This window comes from Macaca thibetana, chromosome 10 (genome assembly GCF_024542745.1).
Source record: "Macaca thibetana thibetana isolate TM-01 chromosome 10, ASM2454274v1, whole genome shotgun sequence".
Lineage (NCBI taxonomy): Eukaryota > Metazoa > Chordata > Mammalia > Primates > Cercopithecidae > Macaca > Macaca thibetana.
This window is the reverse complement of record NC_065587.1, coordinates 84,963,051-84,990,811: the sequence shown is the minus strand read 5'-3', so window position 1 is coordinate 84,990,811 and position 27,761 is coordinate 84,963,051. Positions and strand designations below refer to the sequence as shown.

General features: G+C 48.9%; 2 protein-coding genes across 3 annotated transcripts in view; both read left to right on the top strand.

Annotated features, from left to right (window-relative positions):
- Positions 1-7,640, top strand: part of KIF16B (kinesin family member 16B) — a 315,708-nt gene extending 308,068 nt beyond the window's left edge. For both annotated transcript variants that reach the window (XM_050745331.1, XM_050745330.1), the window contains one exon: positions 6,334-7,640. In XM_050745331.1, the coding sequence (XP_050601288.1) occupies positions 6,334-6,492 (159 nt within the window). In that variant the 3' untranslated portion in view covers positions 6,493-7,640. The remainder of the gene's footprint in view (positions 1-6,333) is intronic.
- The window catches only part of LOC126929186 (eukaryotic initiation factor 4A-I-like), a 515,423-nt gene that overhangs the window by 420,574 nt on the left and 67,088 nt on the right, over positions 1-27,761 (top strand). The window lies entirely within an intron of this gene.

Genomic DNA, 27,761 nt, shown 5'->3' with positions numbered 1-27,761 from the left:
TGGGCAGAGACCAAAGGCTGTCCTGAACCTGCCCAGCTTTCCTGAATCTCTCAAACTCTTGAAAATGTTCCGTAACAGCAGCTACACAATCTGGAAGAAGTGTGCCCCAAAGGACCCTTGTTTCCAGGAGACTCCAAGTGCTAGTAGCTTGATTAGCTCTTTGGCTGTAAGGTGTCCACCCAGAATATCATGGGAAAAGCTTATCTGTCCTATACCTTAACTCAACCAGTGAACCTATTCCCAGAGAGGGGAAAGGTGTTTCTTCAGAAGGGGACTGGGGTGCTGTTTGGGAAGGGAAATGGATACAGGGCAGTCAGAGAATGGCCAGTGTCCACCAAGGCACTGTAAGGGAGATATCGAAGCATTCCCTGAGCTGCCTTGGCTCCCTGTAGAAGAGCGTGAGCCTTGGAGGGAAAGAGGACCTTCCCCGTGTTTGTAAGAAACTTTTAACTCGGAAGAACCAGTGCCCGCTGGTCCCCACGAAAGCACCGTCAGGCCTGGGAAAGGCAGTGCATCTGACCCAAGCAGCTAAGAGGCCCGATGTAGACAGACTTGCCCGGTGAGAGCGTGCGGCTCAGCAGAGGGGACCTGACTGGGAAGCGAGGGATGGCGGGTGCTGTGGGTAGCAGCCAGGAGCCTGAGTCTAGAGTGTCTCTTGTATCAGCACACCCTCCATCCTTCTGCTCATGTCTTCTGGCCTCCGCTTTAAAAGCTCATAGGCCTGTACAGGATTTCGTGTTTGTTTTGGGGGGATTTTAAACATCATGTGCCAGGGTCACACTTACTTTGGAACAGACCCATGGGGGTCCACGTCTCCCAGTTAGCTGTACCCCCTGCTCACCGCCCCTGAGCAACAAAATATGCCCAAAACCTGTAGAAGAAAGGCAGTTCATGAAATCAAGGCACTCTGTGTCAGCACTGAAATATGTCGTAAAGATTAGCCATCTAAATTTGATTTTCTGAAAGTATGGGTAAGTATTGGTCCAAGTCACAAAAAGTAAATAACCTAGATAGATATCCGATATATTTCTTATTATTCTTAAATTCTTTTTGCCAGCTTGGTAAACAAATAAATCACGGGTACGCGTCTCCAGCGTTGTCATGCTGGTTTGGTTTCCTTTTTATTTCCATCTCTTTTGTCTTCCCCTCCATCCCAGCCCTGTTTCTCTTGTCCTCCCCTAGAGAGCCCCCTCTGTCTCTCTGTGGCCCCCTTTCTCTCTCGGCCTCTTCTCTTTCCTGTGATCGCTCACTGTCAGACAGACCCTCTCCTAGGCCCCCTCTGGCTCCGCCATCCCATCTCATTTCCGATTTGCAATCGTATTGAAAGAGGATTTGGTTTAATCTGACTTTCCTCCTCCAACTATCCAAGTCAGGGCCATCATGTCGTGCAACCCTAGGAGGTGCTTTTGCTGTTCTCAGTGGCCCTGACACAGGGCATCTGACAAAGCAAAGACTCAGGTGTGTCGCTGTCCACCACGTGAGCAAGAGCTGCAGGCCTTCTGTGGTCCCTGATGTGCTAGAGGTTTAAATATGCCTGCTTTTATTTCTTTTTATAATGGAGAAAATGTCCTGTGAAAGTCAGAAACAGATTGGATACTGGATTTCACAAATCTTTTTCCCCACTTTGCCCTTCGGACCTGGATAAGTCACTTAAACTCCTAATATCCTTCAGTTTTCGCAATACTGTTTTATAAAGCGTGCTGTCCTGGGGAGATGCAGCTTGACACCTGGACTTACTTTTCACATCCTGGGAGGGCAAGGGTGACTTTGGGGTCAACGACAAGGGATAGCTTCGACAGGGAGATTTTAATTTTCTCCCTTCAGCCACAGATGCTGTGGAAAACATTATGAGCATAGGCATTAAAAATTACTAATATGAATGTGTGTTAGGTAAGTATGTATATTTTAAATATTTTTTTATATATATATATATAAAATAGCAGAGTTTGAGTACATTGGCTAAGCTTAGATTTTAGTGTAAATCTCTACGGGAAAGTTCTTTATTGGAAGGATAGTGGTAAACTTGACTCATCAGACACCAGTAATATTGGGAAGGAGATTTCATTAGTGAAGAAGAGTTCAGACTAAAGGACCAAAGCGGTGACCAACGCTTATTCCTGTGTTAAAGCCAGTCGGTGGTTTTGTTCAGATGTGAAATACTGCACAGTGCTGGTACTGAACAAACCACAGCTATGTGCACAGCATGGCCGCATCTCACAGACATGGCATGAGGCCATGGAAGCCAGACACTAAAGAGTATATCCCAAATGATTCCACTCATATGAAGTTCAAAAACTGGCAAATTGAATCTATGGTGCTAGAAATCAGAATAGCAGCTGCCCTTGAGGGAAGGCTTGTACCAGAGGAGGGAGTATGAGGAGGGCTGCCTGGGGCCTGGAAGGGTTGTATAATTTATATCTAGATGCTGATGGCACAGCTATATTAACTTTGTGAAACTGTATTCAACTGTACACTTGTGGTGTGTGGTTTTCTGTGCATATACTTTAATTCAAAAAAAGATAACTCATTAAAATCAGCAAGGTTTCTTCTCAGCACATTTCCTAAGCTTGGCAGTATTCCAGGGATGATAGGGGGCTTCAGAGAAGAATGAGACACTGACTGTGACCTTAAGAACTTTCTAGAATTTTGGTTCTGACTTGTGTCGCCAGCCGTAGCCCCAGTCCCTTGGTTTTTTCATTTGCCAGAATTTGTTCAGCACATTTTAAGCATGTGGCTCTGGACATGGCCAACAAAGGTCATGCCTCATCTTAACAGACTTTAGAGCACTTTGAGGTCGCTGCAAAGAACACTTCCTAATCTAATCATTTCTTTGCGCCAAGGAAGCAGGCTGTTATAAAGAAGCGAAAGCTGCCTAATTCTCCTTAGGCAGAAATTTGTTTTGCAAAGAGAAAACTCTTCTGTAATGTTTAGAATTAGTCAAATCAGATCACTCTATCTGGAGTTTTTATCAAACTACGCTAATGAGTTTATTTAAAGAAAAAGACATTACCTGGCAGTTGTATTGTTCTCTTCTTATGGTGGTGCTCTGGAAGGGAGGGTGTCTCAAATACTTTCTCTTTGCCTTTCATTTATATTTTTAACTTTCACTTCTCTTCTTATTATACCCTTTAGGCTTTATTGGCCCTTTAAAGGGACCCTACTTTGTGCACTAATTATGACAAATGCTGATAAAACATCTGCTCCCAGATTTCAATTGCCTTCCCCGTCTGTCAGAGTTCATCCTGAAGGCAACTTTGTTGTAAACATCAGCCTGCCTGTTAATGCAGCCTGTGGGAGACCTGAAGCCAGAGCCCACAGGAGCTACCTGAGATGAGGCCTGTGCAGCGAGCCTTGCTCTATCCATGCATTAAACTGTGAAAGAGTAGCGGCTCCACGCACAAGTCAGCAAGCTCTGCATCTCCCGTTTTCCAAATCATCTCCCCCTTGACCTTCCCAAAGCAATCAGTTGTGCACGTGCATTTCATCACGAGCATTGGCTGGTTGAATGTAGTCTACAGTATATACTGCTGACCCTGTTTAACGCAATTCAAGTCCCTTTCAAGTTGATATTCTCAGGGTCCCTTCCCACAGAAAAGTGGAAGGCAAGTCTCCCTTTGCCTCTCTGATGAAAATAATTACTAAGATTAAGATCTTCATTTTTCAGCAGTTGATTTTCATAACTTCTTACCTACACCTACTTTCAGTTTCAGGATCGTTTCTTGAGAGGGTACCATGAGACTAGTAAGTCAGGGATATTGAACAAGAAAAAACCTCCGAGAATACTTGCTTTCAAGTCTTCTTTCTAGATTACTAGCCTTACTCACCTCTCCTGGCAATAGCTTCCTTCCTGGGAAACAGGTAATACCAGAAGATGTCATTCCAGGCCAGGTGTAAGGATAACATGAAGTTAGGTGCCTTAGGAAACTTTTGAAGGAGATGCAAACGTTTATCGTGATTTAATGGTGGTTTCACATGGGTCAGCACTCATTAAGTTACACGTTTTGTTTTGGTTTTTGGTTGTTTTGAGACGGAGTCTCACTCTTGGCCAGGCTGGAGTGCAGTGGCGCGATCTCAGCTCACTGCAAGCTCCGCCTCCCAGGTTCATGCCATTCTCCTGCCTCAGCCTCCCAAGTAGCTGGGACTACAGGCGCCCGCCCCCATGCCTGGCTAATTTTTTTTTTTTTTTTTTTTTTTTTTGTATTTTTAGTAGAGACAGGGTTTCAACGTGTTAGCCAGATGGTCTCAATCTCCTGACCTCGTGATCTGCCCGCCTCAGCCTCCCAAAGTGCTGGGATTATAGGCGTGAGCCACCGTGCCTGGCCCATTAAGTTATACATTTAAAGAATGTACAGTTTATCTGGCCAGGCGCGGTGGCTCACGCCTGTAATCCCAACACTTTGGGAGACCAAGGAGGGAGGATCATTTGAGGTCAGGAGTTTGAGACCAGCCTGGCCAATGTGGTGAAACCCCATCTCTACTAAAAATACAAAAAAATTAGCTGGGCGTGGTGGCACATGCCTGTTGTCCCAGCTACTCAGGAGGCTGAGACAGGAGAATTGCTTGAACCCAGGACACAGAGGTCGCCTGAGTGAGCTGAGATTGCGCCACTGCACTCCAGCCTGGGAGACAGAGCGAGACTCCATCTAAGAAAAAAAAAAAAAAAAAATGTACAATTTACCATGCATCAGTTTTACTTCCATTAAGTGTAAAACATTGGATATTAGAAGATTTTTAGAAACTCAGTTATTTTACAAGTGTTGTTGTTAGTAGTCCTCATTAATATTTTCAAGGAGAATTAACAAATTCTCCTCGAGTAGCATGTCTTCTTTCAGAAGGAAATTTCAGATTTGCAATTCATAAAGGTAGCTAAATTCCACTTCCTCTTCTCAACTGTGGCATGGTCAACATTTCAGCCAGGTAATTCTTTGTCAGAGGGACTGTGTGTGCATTGGCAGATGTTAGCAGCATCCCTGGCCAGCATCCACTAGGGGCACTGCCTGTGCACCCCCATGTGACACTCAAAACTGCCACCAAACACTGCTGAATACCCTATGGGGCAGAACTGCCCCTTGTTGGGAACTACTGCTCCAGGCTTAGGCCATGTTGCTTCGACAGATTTTTTGTTGTTGTTGCTCAGAGTCCAGAATTATTATGTTTAATTCCTAAGATTGTGCCAGGGTTGTTTGGGTTTTTTAAGCACACTGAGACCATAATAAAGGTTTGGGTCTAACCCCTTCCCTCCAGCCCATTTTCTGTTATAGATGAGATATACCTGGCCTCAAATATATTAACTATTCTTGTGTGCCCTCTTTTCCTTTAACACATCCCTCCAGCTCCCACGTCTGATTTTATCCCCAGTTCCCAGAGCCTAGTCTCACACATGCTTTGCTTTCTCAGTGCCAAAAAAGGCAGATAATGTTGCAACAAACACGTGCAGTAGGGGTCTGGAGCAATTAATCTTAGTAAGGATTCCTTTTTGTTGACAATTATAGGATGTGCAAAAAGATCTGTAAATATCATTGCTTGGAACTGACCCTCTTGTCCCCAGTATTTCTTTCCCTTTATTTTATAAGAAGAGTTCGAAACAGATACTGACTGCAATTTTAAAATACCAGTAAGCAGCATCTTTAACCTTGTACAGATGGCCGGCCCTTTTTTTTTTTTTTTTTTTTTTTAATCGTCTTTCTATTTAATGAGTAACTGGAAGGGGGGAGGAAATGACTTTTTTAAGTAAGAGATTAACTAGTGACACTGTGGCTGAGAGGCAGACCCCCTGTGCCCAGCACCCTTGACATTTCCCTGGGCATTGTCTGCCATAGACCTGAGGCAGTGCTGCCCAGAATCAGTGCTGAGCCGAAGATATTTCTCCTGTGCATATGTGTTTTGTGACTCCATCTTCTCTGGTTGGTCTGATGATAGCTGAGACAGTGGAGGACATTCCTCACGTGCTGGTTTTAATGCCAATGATAGCACTTTCCAGCTGGATGGGAACTTGTTTCTGGAAATTTCTTCTCTTCTTCTTGACACCACCCAACAATATCTTGACTGTGTTCTGATTGATTGATTGATTGATTGATTGACTGAAACAGGGTCTTGCTCTGTCACCCAGGCAGGAGTGCTGTGGCACCATCACAGCTCACTGCACCCTCTACCTCCTGGGCTCAAGTGATCCTCCCGCCTCAGTGCACCACCATGCCCAGCTAATTTCTATATTTTTTGTAGAGATGGGATTTCTCCATGTTGCCCGGACTGGTCTCAAACTTCTGAGCTCAAGCGATCCACCCACCTTGACCTCCCAATTGACCATGTTCTTAACTCTTGTCTCTTCCACAGAAATACCTCAGGGACTTTTTCAGCGTGATGCTCCAGTCCGCAACATCTCCCCTCCACATCAACAAAGTGGGGCTGACTCTCTCGAAACACACCATCTGTGAGTTTTCGCCATTCTTCAAGAAAGGAGTCTTTGACTACAGCAGCCATGGGACGGGGTAGAGCCAGGGCTGATGGAGGAACCACCAAAGCAGTGCCTTCTCGTCAAAGCGGGCTCCGATGCAGGGCAGCTCCCCCATGCGAGGATCCGGGTCTGCCTCCTCCTGCTGAAGGCAGACGTGCAGCAGCGGGCCCGGGCCACCTCATGTTTTCATACCTAGTGCCTGAGTTTGGGGATAGGATGCTCTGCCTGCTGATGTGACCCTTGCAGGCAGCCGTTACCGTTCCATTGCGGATGAACGTGGCCTTTTCCCACAGTGCTTCTTTCTCACTGAGCAGCAAAGTTCGTCCCCTGTGGCAAGATAGATGCGGCTTGGCCATCATGGGCTCCCTGAGCCAAGCCAGCCTGGGACCTCCCAAAGTGGGTGGCTTACCAGACCACCCTTAAATCACTTTCATCTGATTTCCCCTTTCACCAAAATATACTCATATTTTTAATATTCCTTCCATGTGGCTGACTATATTCCAAGAAAAGCATTTTAAATTATTTCATTGTATTTTTTTCATTTTTTTCCCTCATTTGAATCAAACTTTTATATAAAACCTAAACACTGATGTTTACACAGAATTTCATATTCTGCAAAAGGGATTTTTTGATCCAATCATGACTGTAGTCTTCCATGCTTGACAAATTGGATGTAGACAACATCACTTAAAACTTCTATAAATCCCTACAAATAGAATATTTATTTAACCTTGAATATTCAAGAATGTTCTCCCAAATCTAAATGGCTACTGTGCATTCTTGAGCTTTTTCTGCTAAGCACAAAATGAACGCAAAGCTAAATGCATATTTTTAAGTATTATTTTGTTCACATTTTTTGTTACAGAATCTACTGGATCTTTGGCTGGAAAACTAGAATTTATAGCAGTTTATTAATGATACCTTAAATTACTCAGGACTTAATGTAGCATTGCACTTCTGTGTACAGTAAAAGTGCTTTGTTTTACTAAAGAGAAAAATGTGAGTGGAAAAAAGATGTATGTGGTATATATTCAAATGTATATAATTCTATCTATAGATTTATATATGTACACATTCTGTACAATAGTTCCATCAAAATATGTTATCACACCAAATTTATTAAATGTGTTTGCTTTTTCAAAATTTAAATTGAGCTGCTATCAATATTAAATGAAGATACGGCATCCAACCCTGTAGCTCAGCTTATTTTAAGTCTGTGACATGATCATTCATACTAGTCTGTTTAAACATTGATCTAATGTGCTTGGAAAGATACATAATGTATAACTCAGCATTTGTGTTGCAGAAGATGCAGTGATAGTAATGATTGAAGTCATAAATGAATGGTTAACAGAACATGTTTGCATTCAGTCTTCTAGAGAATGCCTTCACAACGAAGTTCTCCAACCTGAAAAATATGTGTAAACAGGCAATTATCCCTATAAGGAGGAAAACTAGTACTGCACTAATTAAATATCATAGTTTAGTGTGAAAAAAAATGAGGACATTTTTGCTACAGAAGGACCTGCTTTTGTCTGCAGTTGTGATTATAGGCATAGGTTTAGGAGCAGTTACTACCAGAGAATTTCAAACTAGAGATTAAGGGATAAGAGCTGGGTAGATAATAATTAACCATAGGTCATTTATTTAAGAGGAGTCTTAAGCACTAAAGATGGTCCCTCATTTGCTGAGTAAACTAAGTGGTTTTTCTTCAAACTGACCAGATAATCCATCTCTTGGCCTTTGAGGCCAGTATTGGAGACTAGGCTTGTGGTAAGCATTTTGTTAAAATCATACAGGAGATTTGGCAAGAATAAATCGACATGTGTTTGTAAGAAGTACAGGAATCAGAAGATCTTTCTATTCTAATCCTCACGTTAAGTAATTACAGTTGAGTTGGGAGTTTGAGTACTACTAGCAAGCTCTGGCTAAAGTCAGCCATAACGTGGGAGTCGTTTTTCCTCTCTAGGCCTCAGTCTCCCCATCTGAAAATGAAGCTGTGGTTCTGAATGGTCTCTTGAGTTTCATTCTAGCCCATGGTTACAGCAGAGGAATAAACCACGTCATTCGGACTCATTTCAGTCCCTCGTGTGTGGACAGGAAGTACATACTCCAATCCGATTTAAAGGCAGCTGATTCTGAATAAAACATGAGGGAAAGTGGAAAAGCAAATGAAAAGTCACATCTAAACAAATAACAGAATTCCTTTCTGGAGTGAAGATAAGACAGATGACAGAGTTAGGATAACAAATGGAAACTCCATTGATTTGGACTAATTTAAAAGAGTAAAAGAAGATTAGCAATTGGATATTCCCAAAGTAACGCCAAGCTGACCACTTTCAGCAATTCACGTTGAAGTGCCATGAACATAAATACTTTGGCAGTCAGTTGGACAAATCTAAGGAACTTAAACAGAATTTTTTATTTAAGTAGTTTTGACATTCACTCCTAGGTCTTACTTGGATGGTTAATATGTGTACCAAATTTGTTTATATCACTGGTATTGTAACCTTCCACCCAGTTCCCACTCAGACCTTGCTATTGCTGAATTAGAAAGATTCACATTTAACTCTGTGATTAATTTTGGCATATGAATAGGGAGTAACCAGGTCATGCTGGCTTCCCCAATGACTGATATCTAGAAGATTCTATGGCTCATAATGGGGGATGCTTTGAGGATACACAGAGTATCCCACCCCAGGGCTGATTCTATTTACAATTTTATGCAGAGGGAGCTAGTTCTGCCCAATTTGGTCCCTGATCTACTCAGAGCTGTAGACAGCATACATGTCCAAGTCTGGGCAGAAGCAGCCAAAAGCTTTCACGGCTAGAGCATGCCATGGACTCAGAGGTGGAGACCGCTTTGGGGACCATCTGTGGTGCAGGGTCACGTTGGTGTTCTGGATTCAACTGTTAAAGACAAGAATTTTTTTTTTTTCTGGACACATCTCCTGCAGCACACAACCGCAAGACCCCATTTCCTCAGGCGCTCACTCAGGGATGGGGAGCCCCCCGTGCTAAGGGGATGTGGCACCTTACCGATATTCTGAGCCTACCACAAGGCTTGCCTTGTCTCCTCAAAGAGAATGTACATAGCGATTCAGGCCTGACATGCTTCAAACAGTAGCATTAGGTTTTCCAAGTACACTCTCATTTATAAATGTCTAAAATGTTGCCTTGATTAAAATGTTGCCTTGAAGTGTCATCAGTTGACAGTTGAACGTCTCTGCCTCAGGAGACCCTTCTCCTCCCATAATCTGACACACCTATAGGAGGGATTCAGATCCCATCCGACTTTATCAGAAAGGTCTTTCTTTTTCCATGTTAAATAAAAGAAGGGGAGTAGAAAAGTTAGGCAAAATAAATCCATGGCAAAATTAACTGGGGGCTGGGAGAGACAAGGACAGTGAGATGGCAAAATTAACTGCTTTAGTTTTGCTTAGCTTATCATGACAGCTGATTTAGGTTTTGGGAAAACTAATCAAAGACTAAAACTAATCTACAGAGATTCATTCTTGCAAATTAAACCTTGTGTATTCCTCCTTTCCAAAACGGCTTTTTTCACATACAAGAAGACCTGGCTATTGACTTTCTTGGTTTTTTTGTTTGTTTGGTTTTTGGTTTTGGTTTTTTTTTTTTTTTTTTTTTTCTGTTGAAACTGCTTTCACTGATGACAGTTCATTAGATGGGAAATGATTCTGTGGTACACGATTTTGAACTTTGCACACAGGGAATTATTTCCAAATTGACAAAAATTGCCCGTTATTACAAATTTCTGAAGCATCCTGTTTCAAATTGATCCTGTAGTGGTACCTTTAAGTTAGAGGGGTGATATTAGTGTTGACCAGGGCGTTACCTTCAGAATGATTATTTGGGATCCAGTAGAACCCTGTTAAACTTTATAATGGTAGAAGGAACAAAAAGGCAGTCGACTGAACTGAAGGGGTTGAGGGATGTGAGTTCATCCTTGTTACCTGCAAATAGCGCATGCGCACACTTATCATCCAGGAACTCTGGGCACCTGTCTGTGGCACATCTCCCAAGGTTACCCCATGCCTTTCTAGAAAGCTCTCTCCTGTGTGACTCTTGAAAAATTGACTAAATGCAAAACATCCTTTCTTTGACTATCCTCATTTGAAATATACTCTTGTATTTGAAAATGACATAATGAGGTTTTTTCCTAAGGATTACCTCTCCAAACACGGAATTTGAAGTTCATTGACTTGGTTTTCCCCTTCTCCATTGCCGAAAAGGCAGATTCTTCCCCATTCAGAGAGAGACAAATGGCTATGTTTGCAAAAAGATGCACAAGCCATCTTTCTCTAAGCATCGAAGAAGGGGAAGTAAAATGCAGAAAGCCCCACAAGATTAAAATACAGGAAATGATTTGGTAACATCGAGACATATCACCAGAAAGAGGGAAGCCTTTCTCCAGAAATTAAATCCGGTGGGGAAAATGTGAAAAATATAATTAAACATCACTCATCACTGCTTGAAAGCACTCAAAGTGTCCAGAATTCTTACGCACAGTTAACATTTGCAGAAGTGTTTGTGTCTTTCCAGTAGCACTTACAGTTGTGCCTGAGAGCATCTCACTGGAGAACAGCCTCGGGGTTTGCTATTCCTGTGACTCCAGCGTTAACTTCCCACTCTTGCAGAAGGAAGGAAGGAAGGCGGGCTGCGACTGCTCTGTCAAAGCTGCCAGGACTATCTCACAGAGAACAATAAGAAATACCAGTTTGTGGTAATTAAGGGTTTAGAATAAAAAATTGCACTTTGGTTGATTTCTAAACTCTGTTAGCTTTTCTCCTAAAAACAAGCTAGAAGCCAAACAAGGAGTGTGGTGGCCTGCCATCACAAATGACTTCGTGGTGTTTAAAGTTTGATTTCAGTGAATCTAATACGAAGAGTTGACCCATGGTGGGTGCAAGCCTTCAGCTGCAGAGTGATGAAAATACTGGCTGTTTATCCCTTACAAGTGAATGGGAAGGGCCATGTTTACATTTATGAAGGGTTTTCAGTGCCTTCTCCTAGAGCAACAGTCTCTCAGCGCACCTATGTGTAGTTGTTTGTTTTTAGTAAAGAATTTCCGGCCAAGGAGTGCAGCATTCCCTTGAGGGTTTGGGGCCTGGGGTGTTCCTTCAGACTTCTTATCCGAAGAGTTTGGACAAGTTGGGCATTGGAAGAGTTGTCCATGTGTGTAGCTCTGCCCAGAAGACACTGGTGCCAGCCAGGGTCTTCCACTGCACACCTCAAGCCTGCTCCCCAGCATCGGTCCTCATGAGCATATGCCGTGTGCCATTATTCCCTGCCTGCCATCCCCATGGCCCCTCTCTCACTCTGTACCCCTTGGGGACTGGGGGTTGGGAGGGACAAGGACAGTGAGATGACCAAGGTATTTGAAGTTAGCCTGAGAATGTTCATAAGGAATGGAGGACGCTTGCCCTACTTGAAGCCACCTGTGTAGATTCATGTCATGGCCACCTCCCCAGCCCCTCCTCCTGCAGTGGGAGAGGGGAAGGAACTCTGGCCGTTTGTGCGGCTCCACCGGCCACCTAGTTGAGAAGGAGCATGGCACAGAGAATGCAGAGCAAGCTGGCTGTGTCCTTCTTACTCCTTGTGAGAGAAGAGTTGGCTCCTCATCGGGGCCCTGCAATCCACCATTCAGTCAATGAACACACATTCACAAGCGTCTTCTATATCCTGGCCCAGGGCCCAGTGCCGGACACGCAGCAGTGGGCGGTGTGGGCATCATGGCCACAAGTCCTCCCTCTGGGAGCTCCCATTCCACTCGGGCTGTGGACCAATAATGGCACAACTGTATGACTGCAAATTGTGATACATGTTATGATGGAAAAGTCAAGGATGCTGAAGAGCACGTGCTAGAGAAATGCTCTAGTCTGGGAGGCTCGGGGGCAAGCGACATTTGGCCTGAGATCTAAGAGTTGAGAAGTGTGTCAGAGAGATCACCCCAGATTGAGAAAAGACCTTGAATGGCAGAAATCACCCATCCTGGCTATGACATGAAGAGAAAAACAGGAGAGCGTGGGATTGGGGAGGCAGGTAGAGGCCAGATTAAAGGGCGCCTGAAAGGTTGCTGACTAGAGTTTTGTTCCCATTAGCTACCACTGTTTCAGGATATTCCTGGGGGAGGAAAGATAAGGGCACGTGACAGCCGAGACTCAGCCTTCAAACTCGCACGTAATAGGGAGAAAGAAACAAGCTTCTGAATTAAATATTAACAACGAAAGGACAAGATCGGAGTGCAGAGTGCTGTCCTGCACCATGCAGGGGCTGGCTGTTCTGCTCTTTTTCTTTGACCTTTGGTGCGTTTGGAGTTCTGAGATCTCAGAGGCTCTTGTCATGGAGAAGCATCATCTCCTCAGACCCTCAGATGCCCAGCTGCAATGGGTCCAACTTATGTACTGCAGCAGCCAGCAGGACCGAGTAAAGTTCCCGTCCTGTCTTTGGGCTCCTACCTAATCCTTGCTTTGTGAACAGAAGACAAAAGCCCCATGCGGGCACAGCTGTCACAAAGCTACGTGCTGGCTGTGGGGCTCCGTTTATGACTTAGACCAGCAACTGCACAGGAGCATTGTGTCCTTAAGCCCAGGGATGCCTGGGCATCAAATAATCTGTGCATAGCATCTGATTTTATCCCCAGCCTGATTTTCAAGCGATCCACCCGCCTTGACCTCCCAATTGACCTTCTGGGCCTCAACATAATCATATCGGCCCTGGCCATAAATGAAAAGATTGTTTTTAGATTCAACAGGACGGCCTATAAATTAATGTTAACATGAAGTGTCTGTGTGGGGCCATCAGAAATGGGTTGCTCAATCCATGCCTTGCATTTACAGGGAACCCTTTTGCTGGAATAGAACCAAAAGCTCAGCCACCCTGAGTGTGTGTGGTTCAGTGAAGCAGGTCAGTTTCTATGGAGCACATGGCTCATAGGCTGATACTGAAACCGGCCCAATGGTCCCATAGAACTGATGTCTATGATTTCTTTGAATAAACAGAAAATGATCCTCCCAGAGTTAAAACTTGAGAAAGTTACATTTCACTTATCTGAGTTCCTTTCTCAGGAAACCGACCATCAGGCCTCGCAGATGGCATCAAGAAGCTGGACTTCAGCAGATCACCACATCTGGACAATGAGACATAGACCCCTCACCCAGCATGACTACCAAGTGACCACCTGCTTCCTGTTGAACAACCCCTCTTCCTTGCCTCTCCCTAATTTCTGTTTCATGGCTACATTTCTTCCCTGCTATATAAATCCCTAATTTTAGTCAGTCAGGAAGATGGATTTGAGACTGATCTCCCACTTCCTTTGCTGAAGCATTCAATTAAAGCCTTCTTCCCTGGCAGTATTCATCCCAGTGACTGGCTTTCTGTGCAGTGAGCAACAGGATCTAGACCAAAACCCTGGCATTTCAGTAACAATACTCCTAACCTAGGGCCTCCAAAAAATTTCAGCATGGTCCAGTTTGTATGAATTCAGCGCTGTTAGTCAAAAGGACAATTGTGCTTCAGGTATTAATTCACTGGAACATTTAGTGAACTAACTTCTCAGTTTGGTGCAAGCAGAAAAGGTCCTCCTAGTCCCTCCAATGGCATCATCACCAATGGGGGACAGACTGTCACTGGCCATAGCTGCACCCAGTGACAGCTTCCCACAAAAGCAAGAGGCCCTGAGGGATGAGGACACACCTCAGGTGAGGAGAAGTTGCAGCAGGATGTGGGTGGCAGGTCGTGTTCAGGCAGGGAGAGGGGTACCTAGCTTCGTTGCAGCCTCTGTGTCTCCCAAACAGCCAGGCTCACACACGTTCTCCTTGATGCTGACAATGCTCACAGCTGTTCGACCTCAAAGTCCTTCTTTCTCAGAGTGTGTACTAAAGCAAGAGTTTATTTTGGTGGAAGTGAAGATCCTTCAAAGGCAGTCTCTCTGAGTAGCTCTTGCCCAGAGACAAATCTATTGAAGTTAAAAGCAGAAGGAAGGAGGAGCTGGACTTTGTAGGGCTTTCCAGCTGCACATGATGCTACTTTTTGACATCAAGTAAGATGCCACATCATCTCCACATGCCACTTTCTTACACACGGGCTGCAATCTTGATGAGCTGGGCAAGGATCCTGATGATGGTTAGAGGTGGCAAGAGATCTATTAGTTTCCCAGAAAACCACAACCATTCTCCCACCAGTGGCCAAGCCTCTTGTTGCATGCTCAAGTCAGGGGAAAAGTCTACATCTGTTCCAGCAAATCTGCTGGTAAGGCAGTAACCACTGCAGATGAGGAATGGGCTATAGCCCCTAAGGACTCCAAAGAGCACAACTTCAGCATGTTGTTTTATACCTCCAGAGAGTCTGCACTTCTCAGTGTGACCAAGACAGGGGGACCAGTTATTTCTTGCGTTTTTTCCTATGTCTGTGGCTGGGAGCATTTACATCACTTATACTGCCTTGTGACATTCTCCAAACTCCTAGCAAAAGCACAGGTCATGAGCAGGACAGCATTGCACCTGGCTGGAAACAAAAGAATGTCAGAGCTAGAAGGAGCCTTGAAAACAATCTGGATCCAGGGGCCAATCAGGGGCTAGACAGACATTATAGATGTAAATGGGGAAGACGTGCTCCACCGAAAGAAATTCAGGTTGCATAATAAAACTGTCCACCCAGGCGCGGGACAGAGGCTGACACATACACAGGCTTCAATCTGCCCATGGTCACCATTCACAATCTAATGTAAAATGATCTCTAAAGGTAAGACCGTCTGAAGGAGGTTCTGACTTACCCAAGTGACAGAGCTAATTGGGACCTGAGTCTCAATGTTCTGTGTTAACTCCAGGCTCCCTGCCACTGCCTGGATTAGAGAAAAACACTGAGTACATCAGTCATGGGTGAGGCAGGAGGTAGAAGTCACACCAGTTATTTTCATAAAGAGAATTTAAAATAATTACAGTTAACTGAAAAGGGGAAAATATACAAAAACTCCAAGTTGTCACAGAGGTTATAACTATGGCAACCAGCTGCCTCCCTTAGGGCTGGGGGAGCATGGAATTATTAATATGCAGAAACATGGAGGAAAAGCCCCCACAGCATGGAAACTCGGACCCCCCAGGAGGAGGGAACATCAGCTGCTGGTGCTGGTGTCTCTGAGCTGAAGGAGGAGTCTTGTGGGGCTGGGACCATGGCCCCTGAAGGGGTGTGCTGGCATCACTGAGGGTCAGGGCACAATGAAACTTGTTGGCAAATGTTGAGAAAGCTGCAAGCTGGACCCAGCTGCTGCTCCTGGCAGGCACTTTCGTTGCCTGGGGGAAGACGTGTGGCTGAGGTGATGCTGACAAGAACAGGAAGTGATCTCTGAGGAAAAGGAAGCAGGCAGGAAGTGCTGCTGGAGGCTGCTCATGGGAACAGACAACAAATACAAAGGAGCAGGTCCCTTCTCCCTCCTCCAGCCCTGTGCTCTCCCTTGAGTACCTGTCTTGGCAGAGCCTACTAGGGACCATCTGGCAAAGCAAGAATCAGGCTTGCAGGTCCCAGCCCCAGCATAGCAGAGGAGAGAAGAGTGGGTTTGAAGCTGGGAGATATGAGCTTACTAATTGGCATCCTGAGTTTTTGCTTCAGTTGAAGCTGGGACTAACCCTCATTAGCTCTCAGCTGACTCCAGGAGACCCATCTGGAAGGTGTAACCCTCCAAGCCCCACCATAGTTCATCACTGGGCATTCTCCAGCTACTGCCTGTGCCAGTTGCTGGGCCAGGGACACCGAAGCCTGGGAGTTCCATCTACATGGCCTCTGCCCTCTGGGAGCTTACTCAGCAAGGGCAAAATTTGTCCCTTATGGTGGCCCAAGAGACTGGACACTCTTCTCTTGAAGCAGCAGCCATGGCCATCGGGTCCTGCACAGTGCAGTGTCCATCCTCCCACATGCATCTTCTGTCCAGACTATGCCACGGGCTTGTTTTCCTGAGATTATAAGAATTGTTCAAAGACTGCTTTAGAAAAGGAACGCAAGCATCCTAGGACACCCATTCCTGGACTACGATGATAGTTTCTTCTCTCTTCTTCCCTCCATGACCAAGAAAGCTGCTTTGGTCACTAAGAAAATGGATCTGGGAGGACTTGCTCTAGTTCCATGGCCATGTGAGGTAGAGCCACGTTGTGGATAGGCCCTGTGGGCAAAAGATGAGGATGTTTCTAGAGCATCCACTGAGGAGTAAGCTCTATGAGTCAGGGCTTTGGGACCCGCAGTTACATGCTGCTGATGAAATGCAGTGGTTTCTTTGCTCTCCTTGCAGCTGTCAACAGTCCTTTACTAATCTGTGTTAGAACGGTCTCTGCTCCCCACAGCCTCAACGTTCAAGGTGGGCAGGTTCATCTCTTCTACCCAAGTGACTTGAAGTGCTACTCACCTGAGAAATAAGTTAGTTCTCTGTGTTTATCCTGAGAAGCAAGGTAAGCTATAACATTCCTGGCACTGGGCCATGACTTTGACCTTCAGAGACCTGAAGCGGCTGTTTTCCTGACTGTTTTGAGCGTCAGAACTTGTAAACAGCTATTTCCTGAAGATAACTAATATCCCGTAAACAGACATGGGAGGCATCGTTTGGTCTTGTTCTTCCCAGCCTCTGACTGGTTTTTCTGCATGACTCCTGTTCTGATGTGAGACCAGCTTGCCAAGCCATGAATCTAAGAGCTGACCTCCCATTTGAGCTTTTCTGCTCACCTATGCCAAAAGTTAGATCAGAGGGGTGGGAGAGGAGGTGGGGGTGGAGGAATTATTTAGGAAATGTGTTCAGAAAGAGAACTGGCCACATCACAAGAAATAATTCTGATGGCATAGAAAAGCCTTCTAGCTCTGGGGCTCGAATGTATCTAAATATTGTAATAAAATCCTCAGGAAATGAAATGAACATTGAGCATTTGCTTAAGGTCTCACCCCGCCATCCAGCCCACAATGGCTGGGCTGGTGTTTGTCTTCCTCTTGAAATAGATGCTCTCCAGGAAGCTCAAAGAATTTCATTTGTTTTCATTAAATTTCCTAGTGTCAGTGACAGATGATCAGCCCATGGGTGTGAGGGACGATAAGTAGTTGTGAGTACATCTGATCAAACAGAAAGCTTCATCTTGTTTGCAGTAAAGGTGCCAGGAGCCGTAATGGTCTCTGCCTGCCATCTGAGAAGTGCACTGTCACAGGCTTATCGGTGGAGACAAGGCAGAACCACAGCTGTGAGTTCAGCGGAACTCAGCTGACAGTGAGGTTTCTTCCGCAGGGGCAGTCTGAACAGAGTGAAACATATTTTCAGCGATCTCTCTAACCAGCACCCGCTTGGTAGAGAGGGAATAGCAAAATACTGATGATCTAGAAAATCTGGGCAAGCATTTCAATTCATCTTCCTTTTCCACTACACTATTAACAAGTCTCTCCTTCCGAATCCAGGTGTCTGAGTTGCGTCCCCTTTTTCTTCTCCGTAAGCAGGAAGGACTGAGAATGGCTGATGTGCCGTCTTTGCACTGCAGTGTTGACGCGTTGTGAACACTGCAAAGCGTCTGTGGAAGCTTGCGGGGCATTGCTGCTTCCTGAGTCCCTCTGTGATATCCTAAGAGAAAGGCAAAGGCAGAGATATGTTTAACAGGAAGACATTTCAGCTTAAGCCTCTCACATGCAGAGACTCCTTCCAAGGTCCCCGAGTGCTCCTGTGAAGACAGGAAAGGAAGCAGCAGTCGGGCCATTCACAGAAGGGTGGGGTGGGGGAGTTCTGCCCCAGCTTGAGGATCCCCCCACCCCTGGTGGTGATGCCACTGAGGCCCCCGGGCTGCTTCCGTCACCCACATCAGCTGCACAGTGGCGGGGGCAGGGTGAGAGCAAAGACCTGCCGCAGGACCTGCCCTTACACTGGAAGCATTCCACACGCTGTGGCATTTCCACTAAGAATTTGTGATGTCAAGGAAATCCTAACATCTATTTTCTCTAAAGAAGATGACGTTATGTCGTTGTCTGGTGCAGAGATGATAAAGAAAATGCAACGAAAGAAAGTGGACAAAAAGCATTAGAGAACTGGGTCAAGCAATACATTCCTGATGATTATTTCATATAATTGCTATAAGATTCCATTCATAAGACAAACTCGAAAAGGCAAAACCACAGGACAGAAGACAGGTCATTGGTTGCCAGTGGAGCAGTGTGGGGTGCAGCAGGGGAGGGGTTGACTGCAAGGGGCGGCAGGAGGGGATGTTTTGGGGTGAAGATACCATTTTGTATGTGTTTGCCAAAACTCACAGAACCATATGTTGGAAAGGGTGGGTTGTACTGTCTGTGAGTTCTTCAGTAATTTTACTCAATAAAATGTGTCGACCTACTGACTGTATTCCACAGCGTGCCTATTTCTTTCTTTTTTCTTCTTTTTAAAGACAGCTAGCATAGTCCTATGGGGGTCGGGGAAGGTGGGGGGAACGAACAAACTTTAGACACCAAAATCCATGTTGTGAGCTTAGATCCCAGGGCCTGACTAGCATGGGGACATGAATTTGTTCGAGAGTCTGTCTCCTCCCACAGCCAGTTAGCACACAGATGGCAGTGACTGTTCCAACATCAGGAGGTGCCCGATAAATGTTGTAGATAGGGATGGTGACTTACTCAACACCACACTCTTCCCTCTCTCCTGCTTCCTCCCTGTCTCCTCCTTCTTTCCTCTCCCTGCTTCCTTCCCCTGCCTCATCCCTGTGAGTGTCCAGAATGTTTCCACCATCTCAGGGCTAAAAGAGCATTGGCCCAGATTAGGTCAGCATGATTCTTATAGGAAGAGGGATTCAGAAGGCTTTCGTGTCTGTCCTGCAAGTCTCTAGGAAGACTTTCTAGAGGTAAACACATGAAATTCACGTGAGAACGCAAGGAGGAATTCACCAGAAGATGACAGAAGTGGGGCTCTCCAGACTGGAGTAGAAGGTGAAGGCCACCTGGGTGCGATAGGGCCAGCAGGGGCCACGTGGTGAGGCTGCGGGAGGCGTGAGGGTGACTTGGTGTGTTAGGACCAGCAGGAGGAGTGACGGTGACCTGGTGCATTAGGGCCAGCAGGGGCCATGTGGTGAGGCTGAGGGAGGGCTGGGATGAAGCTGAGGCTGCTGGGGCCAAGTTAGGCAAGCCTGGGCCTAGGGAGTTAGATCCATTCCAGACTCAGTGGGATATCTTATGGCGTTTGACAACCTATCTGGTAGCCTCCTGCTTCCCCGTGCAGGTGGTAAGTTCAGGGAGGACAATACAATATTCCTCTTGTTACTTTGCTTCTCTTAGTTCAGTGCCTGGCATGTTCAAATAAATTGAGTTGGTTCATATGTTCTGGGATAGGGGAAGGGGTGTGTGTGTTTGGGATGGGGAAGGAGTGTGTGTTTGGGATGGGGAAGGGGTGTGTGTGTTTGGGATGGGGAAGGGGTGTGTGTGTTTGGGATGGGGAAGGGGTGTGTGTGTTTGGGATGGGGAAGGGGTGTGTGTGTTTGGGATGGGGAAGGGGTGTGTGTGTTTGGGATGGGGAAGGGGTGTGTGTGGGATGGGGAAGGGGTGTGTGTGTGTTTGGGATGGGGAAGGGGTGTGTGTGTTTTGAATGGGGGAAGGGGTGTGTGTGTTTGGGATGGGGAAGGGGTGTGTGTGTTTTGGATGGGGAAGGGGTGTGTGTGTTTGGGATGGGGAAGGGGTGTGTGTGTTTGGGATGGGGAAGGGGTGTGTGTGTTTGGGATGGGGAAGGGGTGTGTGTGTTTGGGATGGGGAAGGGGTGTGTGTGTTTGGGATGGGGAAGGGGTGTGTGTGTTTGGGATGGGGAAGGGGTGTGTGTGTTTGGGATGGGGAAGGGGTGTGTGTGTTTGGGATGGGGAAGGAAGGTGTTTGTGTGGGATGGGGAAGGGGTGTGTGTGTTTGGGATGGGGAAGGGGTGTGTGTGTTTTGAATGGGGGAAGGGGTGTGTGTGTTTGGGATGGGGAAGGGGTGTGTGTGTTTGGGGTGGGGAAGGGGTGTGTGTGTTTGGGATGGGGAAGGGGTGTGTGTGTTTGGGATGGGGAAGGGGTGTGTGTGTTTGGGATGGGGAAGGGGTGTGTGTGTTTTGAATGGGGGAAGGGGTGTGTGTGTTTGGAATTGGGGAAGGGGCGTGTGTGTTTGGGATGAGGAAGGGGTGTGTGTTTTTGGGATGAGGAAGGGGCGTGTGTGTTTGAGATGGGGAAGGGGTGTGTGTGTTTGGGATAGGAGAAGGGGTGTGTGTGTTTGGGATAGGAGAAGGGGTGTGTGTGTTTGGGATGGAGAAGGGGTGTGTGTGTTTGGGATGGGGAGGGGTGTGTGTGTTTGGGATAGGGGAAGGGGTGTGTGTGTTTGGGACGGGGAAGGGGGTGTGTGTGTGTTTGGGACGGGGAAGGGGTGTGTGTGTTTGGGATGGGGAGGGGCGTGTGTGTTTGGGAGGGGGAAGGGGTGTGTGTGTTTGGGACGGGGAAGGGGCGTGTGTGTTTGGGACGGGGAAGGGGCGTGTGTGTTTGGGAGGGGGAAGGGGCGTGTGTGTTTGGGAGGGGGAAGGGGCGTGTGTGTTTGGGAGGGGGAAGGGGCGTGTGTGTTTGGGAGGGGGAAGGGGCGTGTGTGTTTGGGAGGGGGAAGGGGCGTGTGTGTTTGGGAGGGGGAAGGGCTGTGTGTGTTTGGGAGGGGGAAGGGGTGTGTGTCTTTGGGATGGGGAAGGGGTGTGTGTGTTTGGGATGGGGAAGGGGTGTGTGTGTTTGGGATGGGGAAGGGGTGTGTGTGTTTGGGATGGGGAAGGGGTGTGTGTGTTTGGGATGGGGAAGGGGTGTGTGTGTTTGGGATGGGGAAGGGGTGTGTGTGTTTGGGATGGGGAAGGGGTGTGTGTGTTTTGGATGGGGGAAGGGGTTTGTGTGTTTGGAATTGGGGAAGGGGCGTGTTTGGGATGAGGAAGGGGTGTGTGTGTTTGGGAAGAGGAAGGGGCGTGTGTGTTTGAGATGGGGAAGGGGTGTGTGTGTTTGGGATAGGAGAAGGGGTGTGTGTGTTTGGGATAGGAGAAGGGGTGTGTGTGTTTGGGATGGGGAGGGGTGTGTGTGTTGGGATAGGGGAAGGGGTGTGTGTGTTTGGGATGGGGAAGGGTTGTGTGTGTTTGGGATGGGGAAGGGGTGTGTGTGTTTGGGATGGGGAAGGGGTGTGTGTGTGTTGGGATGGGGAAGGGGTGTGTGTGTTTTGGGATGGGGAAGGGGTGTGTGTGGGATGGGGAAGGGGTGTGTGTGTTTGGGATGGGGAAGGGGTGTGTGTGTTTTGAATGGGGGAAGGGGTGTGTGTGTGTTTGGGATGGGGAAGGGGTGTGTTGTTGGGGGGGAAGGGGTGTGTGTGTTTGGGGTGGGGAAGGGGTGTGTGTTTGGGGTGGGGAAGGGGGGTGGGGAAGGGGTGTGTGTGTGTTTGGGGTGGGGAAGGGGTGTGTGTGTTTGGGGTGGGGAAGGGGTGTGTGTGTTTTGGGGTGGGGAAGGGGTGTGTGTGTTTGGGGTGGGGAAGGGGTGTGTGTGTTTGGGATGGGGAAGGGGTGTGTGTGTTTGGGATGAGGAAGGGGCGTGTGTGTTTGAGATGGGGAAGGGGTGTGTGTGTTTGGGATGAGGAAGGGGCGTGTGTGTTTGAGATGGGGAAGGGGTGTGTGTGTTTGGGATAGGAGAAGGGGTGTGTGTGTTTGGGATAGGAGAAGGGGTGTGTGTGTTTGGGATGGGGAGGGGTGTGTGTGTGTTTGGGATAGGGGAAGGGGTGTGTGTGTTTGGGACGGGGAAGGGGTGTGTGTGTTTGGGACGGGGAAGGGGTGTGTGTGTTTGGGAGGGGGAAGGGGCGTGTGTGTTTGGGAGGGGGAAGGGGTGTGTGTGTTTTTGGGAGGGGGAAGGGGCGTGTGTGTTTGGGACGGGGAAGGGGCGTGTGTGTTTGGGAGGGGGGGGGGGGCGTGTGTGTTTGGGAGGGGGAAGGGGCGTGTGTGTTTGGGAGGGGGAAGGGGCGTGTGTGTTTGGGAGGGGGAAGGGGCGTGTGTGTTTGGGATGGGGAAGGGGCGTGTGTGTTTGGGAGGGGGGGAAGGGGTGTGTGTGTTTGGGATGGGGAAGGGGTGTGTGTGTGTTTTTGAATGGGGGAAGGGGTGTGTGTGTTTGGAATTGGGGAAGGGGCGTGTGTGTTTGGGCATGGGGAAGGGGCGTGTGTTTTTGGGATGAGGAAGGGGCGTGTGTGTTTGAGATGGGGAAGGGGTGTGTGTGTTTGGGATAGGAGAAGGGGTGTGTGTGTTTGGGATAGGAGAAGGGGTGTGTGTGTTTGGGATGGGGAGGGGTGTGTGTGTTGGGATAGGGGAAGGGGTGTGTGTGTTTGGGATGGGGAAGGGTTGTGTGTGTTTGGGATGGGGAAGGGGTGTGTGTGTTTGGGGAAGGGGTGGGATGGGGAAGGGGTGTGTGTGTTTGGGATGGGGAAGGGGTGTGTGTGTTTGGGATGGGGAAGGGGTGTGTGTGTTTTGAATGGGGGAAGGGGTGTGTGTGTTTGGGGATGGGGAAGGGGTGTGTGTGTTTTGAATGGGGGAAGGGGTGTGTGTGTTTGGGATGGGGAAGGGGTGTGTGTGTTTGGGGTGGGGAAGGGGTGTGTGTGTTTGGGGTGGGGAAGGGGTGTGTGTGTTTGGGGTGGGGAAGGGGTGTGTGTGTTTGGGGTGGGGAAGGGGTGTGTGTGTTTTGGGATGGGGAAGGGGTGTGTGTGTTTGGGGTGGGGAAGGGGTGTGTGTGTTTGGGATGGGGAAGGGGGTGTGTGTGTTTTGGGATGGGGAAGGGGTGTGTGTGTTTTGAATGGGGGAAGGGGTGTGTGTGTTTGGAATTGGGGAAGGAGCGTGTGTGTTTTGGGATGAGGAGGAAGGGGTGTGTGTTTTTGGGATGAGGAAGGGGCCTGTGTGTTTGAGATGGGGAAGGGGTGTGTGTGTTTGGGATAGGAGAAGGGGTGTGTGTGTTTGGGATAGGAGAAGGGGTGTGTGTGTTTGGGATGGGGAGGGGTGTGTGTGTTTGGGATAGGGGAAGGGGTGTGTGTGTTTGGGACGGGGAAGGGGTGTGTGTGTTTGGGACGGGGAAGGGGTGTGTGTGTTTGGGACGGGGAGGGGCGTGTGTGTTTGGGAGGGGGAAGGGGCGTGTGTGTTTTGGGAGGGGGAAGGGGCGTGTGTGTTTGGGAGGGGGGAAGGGGCGTGTGTGTTTGGGACGGGGAAGGGGCGTGTGTGTTTGGGAGGGGGAAGGGGCGTGTGTGTTTTGGGAGGGGGAAGGGGCGTGTGTGTTTGGGAGGGGGAAGGGGCGTGTGTGTTTGGGAGGGGGAAGGGGCGTGTGTGTTTGGGAGGGGGAAGGGGCGTGTGTGTTTGGGATGGGGAAGGGGCGTGTGTGTTTGGGAGGGGGAAGGGGTGTGTGTGTTTGGGATGGGGAAGGGGTGTGTGTGTTTTGAATGGGGGAAGGGGTGTGTGTGTTTGGAATTGGGGAAGGGGCGTGTGTGTTTGGCATGGGGAAGGGGCGTGTGTTTTTGGGATGAGGAAGGGGCGTGTGTGTTTGAGATGGGGAAGGGGTGTGTGTGTTTGGGATAGGAGAAGGGGTGTGTGTGTTTGGGATAGGAGAAGGGGTGTGTGTGTTTGGGATGGGGAGGGGTGTGTGTGTTGGGATAGGGGAAGGGTTGTGTGTGTTTGGGATGGGGAAGGGTTGTGTGTGTTTGGGATGGGGAAGGGGTGTGTGTGTTTGGGATGGGGAAGGGGTGTGTGTGTTTGGGATGGGAAAGGGGTGTGTGTGGGATGGGGAAGGGGTGTGTGTGTTTGGGATGGGGAAGGGGTGTGTGTGTTTTGAATGGGGGAAGGGGTGTGTGTGTTTGGGATGGGGAAGGAAGGGTGTGTGTGTTTGGGATGGGGAAGGGGTGTGTGTGTTTGGGATGGGGAAGGGGTGTGTGTGTGTGTGTTGGGATGGGGAAGGGGTGTGTGTGTTTTGAATGGGGGAAGGGGTGTGTGTGTTTGGAATTGGGGAAGGGGCGTGTGTGTTTGGGATGAGGAAGGGGTGTGTGTTTTTGGGATGAGGAAGGGGCGTGTGTGTTTGAGATGGGGAAGGGGTGTGTGTGTTTGGGATAGGAGAAGGGGTGTGTGTGTTTGGGACGGGGAAGGGGTGTGTGTGTTTGGGACGGGGAAGGGGTGTGTGTGTTTGGGAGGGGGAAGGGGTGTGTGTGTTTGGGAGGGGGAAGGGGTGTGTGTGTTTGGGAGGGGGAAGGGGTGTGTGTGTTTGGGACGGGGAAGGGGTGTGTGTGTTTGGGAGGGTGAAGGGGTGTGTGTGTTTGGGAGGGGGAAGGGGCGTGTGTGTTTGGGAGGGGGAAGGGGCGTGTGTGTTTGGGAGGGGGAAGGGGCGTGTGTGTTTGGCATGGGGAAGGGGCGTGTGTTTTTGGGATGAGGAAGGGGCGTGTGTGTTTGAGATGGGGAAGGGGTGTGTGTGTGTTTGGGATAGGAGAAGGGGTGTGTGTGTTTGGGATAGGAGAAGGGGTGTGTGTGTTTTGGGATGGGGAGGGGTGTGTGTGTTGGGGATAGGGGAAGGGGTGTGTGTGTTTGGGATGGGGAAGGGTTGTGTGTGTTTGGGATGGGGAAGGGGTGTGTGTGTTTGGGATGGGGAAGGGGTGTGTGTGTTTTTGGGATGGGAAAGGGGTGTGTGTGGGATGGGGAAGGGGTGTGTGTGTTTGCGATGGGGAAGGGGTGTGTGTGTTTTGAATGGGGGAAAGGGGTGTGTGTGTTTGGGATGGGGAAGGGGTGTGTGTGTTTGGGGATGGGGAAGGGGTGTGTCTGTTTGGGATGGGGAAGGGGTGTGTGTGTTTGGGATGGGGAAGGGGTGTGTGTGTTTGGGATGGGGAAGGGGTGTGTGTGTTTGGGGATGGGGAAGGGGTGTGTGTGTTTGGGATGGGGATGGGGAAGGGGTGTGTGTGTTTTGAATAGGGGAAGGAGTGTGTGTTTGGGATGGGGAAGGGGTGTGTGTGTTTGGGATGGGGAAGGGGTGTGTGTGTTTGGGATGGGGAAGGGGTGTGTGTGTTTGGGATGGGGAAGGGGTGTGTGTGTTTGGGATGGGGAAGGGGTGTGTGTGGGATGGGGAAGGGGTGTGTGTGTTTTGAATGGGGGAAGGGGTGTGTGTGTTTGGGATGGGGAAGGGGTGTGTGTGTTTGGGGTGGGGAAGGGGTGTGTGTGTTTGGGATGTGGAAGGGGTGTGTGTGGGATGGGGAAGGGGTGTATGTGTTTGGGATGGGGAAGGGGTGTGTGTGTTTTTTGAATGGGGGAAGGAGTGTGTGTGTTTGGGATGGGGAAGGGGTGTGTGTGTTTGGGATGGGGAAGGGGTGTGTGTGTGTTGGGATGGGGAAGGGGTGTGTGTGTGTTTGGGATGGGGAAGGGGTGTGTGTGTTTTGCATGGGGGAAGGAGTGTGTGTGTTTGGGATGGGGAAGGGGTGTGTGTGTTTGGGATGGGGAAGTGGTGTGTGTGTTTGGGATGGGGAAGGGGTGTGTGTGTTTGGGAGGGGGGGAAGGGGTGTGTGTGTTTTGGGAGGGGGAAGGGGTGTGTGTGTTTGGGAGGGGGAAGGGGTGTGTGTGTTTGGGAGGGGGAAGGGGTGTGTGTGTTTGGGAGGGGGAAGGGGTGTGTGTGTTTGGGAGGGGGAAGGGGTGTGTGTGTTTGGGATGGGGAAGGGGTGTGTGTGTTTTGAATGGGGGAAGGGGTTTGTGTGTTTGGAATTGGGGAAGGGGCGTGTTTGTTTGGGATGAGGAAGGGGTGTGTGTGTTTGGGATGAGGAAGGGGTGTGTGTTTTTGGGATGAGGAAGGGGGTGTGTGTTTGAGATGGGGAAGGGGGGTGTGTGTGTTTGGGGATAGGAGAAGGGGTGTGTGTGTTTTTGGGATAGGAGAAGGGGTGTGTGTGTGTTTGGGATGGGGAGGGGTGTGTGTGTTGGGATAGGGGAAGGGGTGTGTGTGTGTTTTGGGATGGGGAAGGGGTGTGTGTGTTTGGGATGGGGAAGGGGTGTGTGTGGGATGGGGAAGGGGTGTATGTGTTTTTGGATGGGGAAGGGGTGTGTGTGTTTTGAATGGGGGAAGGAGTGTGTGTGTTTGGGATGGGGAAGGGGTGTGTGTGTTTGGGATGGGGAAGGGGTGTGTGTGTTTGGGATGGGGAAGGGGTGTTTGTGGGATGGGGAAGGGGTGTATGTGTTTGGGATGGGGAAGGGGTGTGTGTGTTTTGAATGGGGGAAGGAGTGTGTGTGTTTGGGATGGGGAAGGGGTGTGTGTGTTTGGGATGGGGAAGGGGTGTGTGTGTTTGGGATGGGGAAGGGGTGTGTGTGTTTGGGATGGGGAAGGGGTGTGTGTGTTTTGCATGGGGGAAGGAGTGTGTGTGTTTTGGGATGGGGAAGGGGTGTGTGTGTTTTGGGATGGGGAAGGGGTGTGTGTGTTTGGGATGGGGAAGGGGTGTGTGTGTTTGGGATGGGGAAGGGGTGTGTGTGTTTGGGATGGGGAAGGGGTGTGTGTGTTTTGAATGGGGGAAGGGGTGTGTGTGTTTGGAATTGGGGAAGGGGCGTGTGTGTTTGGCATGGGGAAGGGGCGTGTGTTTTTGGGATGAGGAAGGGGCGTGTGTGTTTGAGATGGGGAAGGGGTGTGTGTGTTTGGGATAGGAGAAGGGGTGTGTGTGTTTGGGATAGGAGAAGGGGTGTGTGTGTTTTGGGATAGGAGAAGGGGTGTGTGTGTGTTTGGGATGGGGAGGGGTGTGTGTGTTTGGGATAGGGGAAGGGGTGTGTGTGTTTGGGATGGGGAAGGGGTGTGTGTGTGTTGGGATGGGGAAGGGGTGTGTGTGTTTTTGGGATGGGGAAGGGGTGTGTGTGTTTGGGAGGGGGGAAGGGGTGTGTGTGTGTTTGGGAGGGTGAAGGGGTGTGTGTGTTTGGGAGGGGGAAGGGGTGTGTGTGTTTGGGAGGGGGAAGGGGTGTGTGTGTTTGGGAGGGGGAAGGGGTGTGTGTGTTTGGGAGGGGGAAGGGGTGTGTGTGTTTGGGAGGGGGAAGGGGTGTGTGTGTTTGGGAGGGGGAAGGGGTGTGTGTGTGTTTGGGATGGGGAAGGGGTGTGTGTGTTTTGAATGGGGGAAGGGGTTTGTGTGTTTGGAATTGGGGAAGGGGCGTGTTTGTTTGGGATGAGGAAGGGGTGTGTGTGTTTGGGATGAGGAAGGGGCGTGTGTGTTTGAGATGGGGAAGGGGTGTGTGTGTTTGGGATAGGAGAAGGGGTGTGTGTGTTTGGGATAGGAGAAGGGGTGTGTGTGTTTG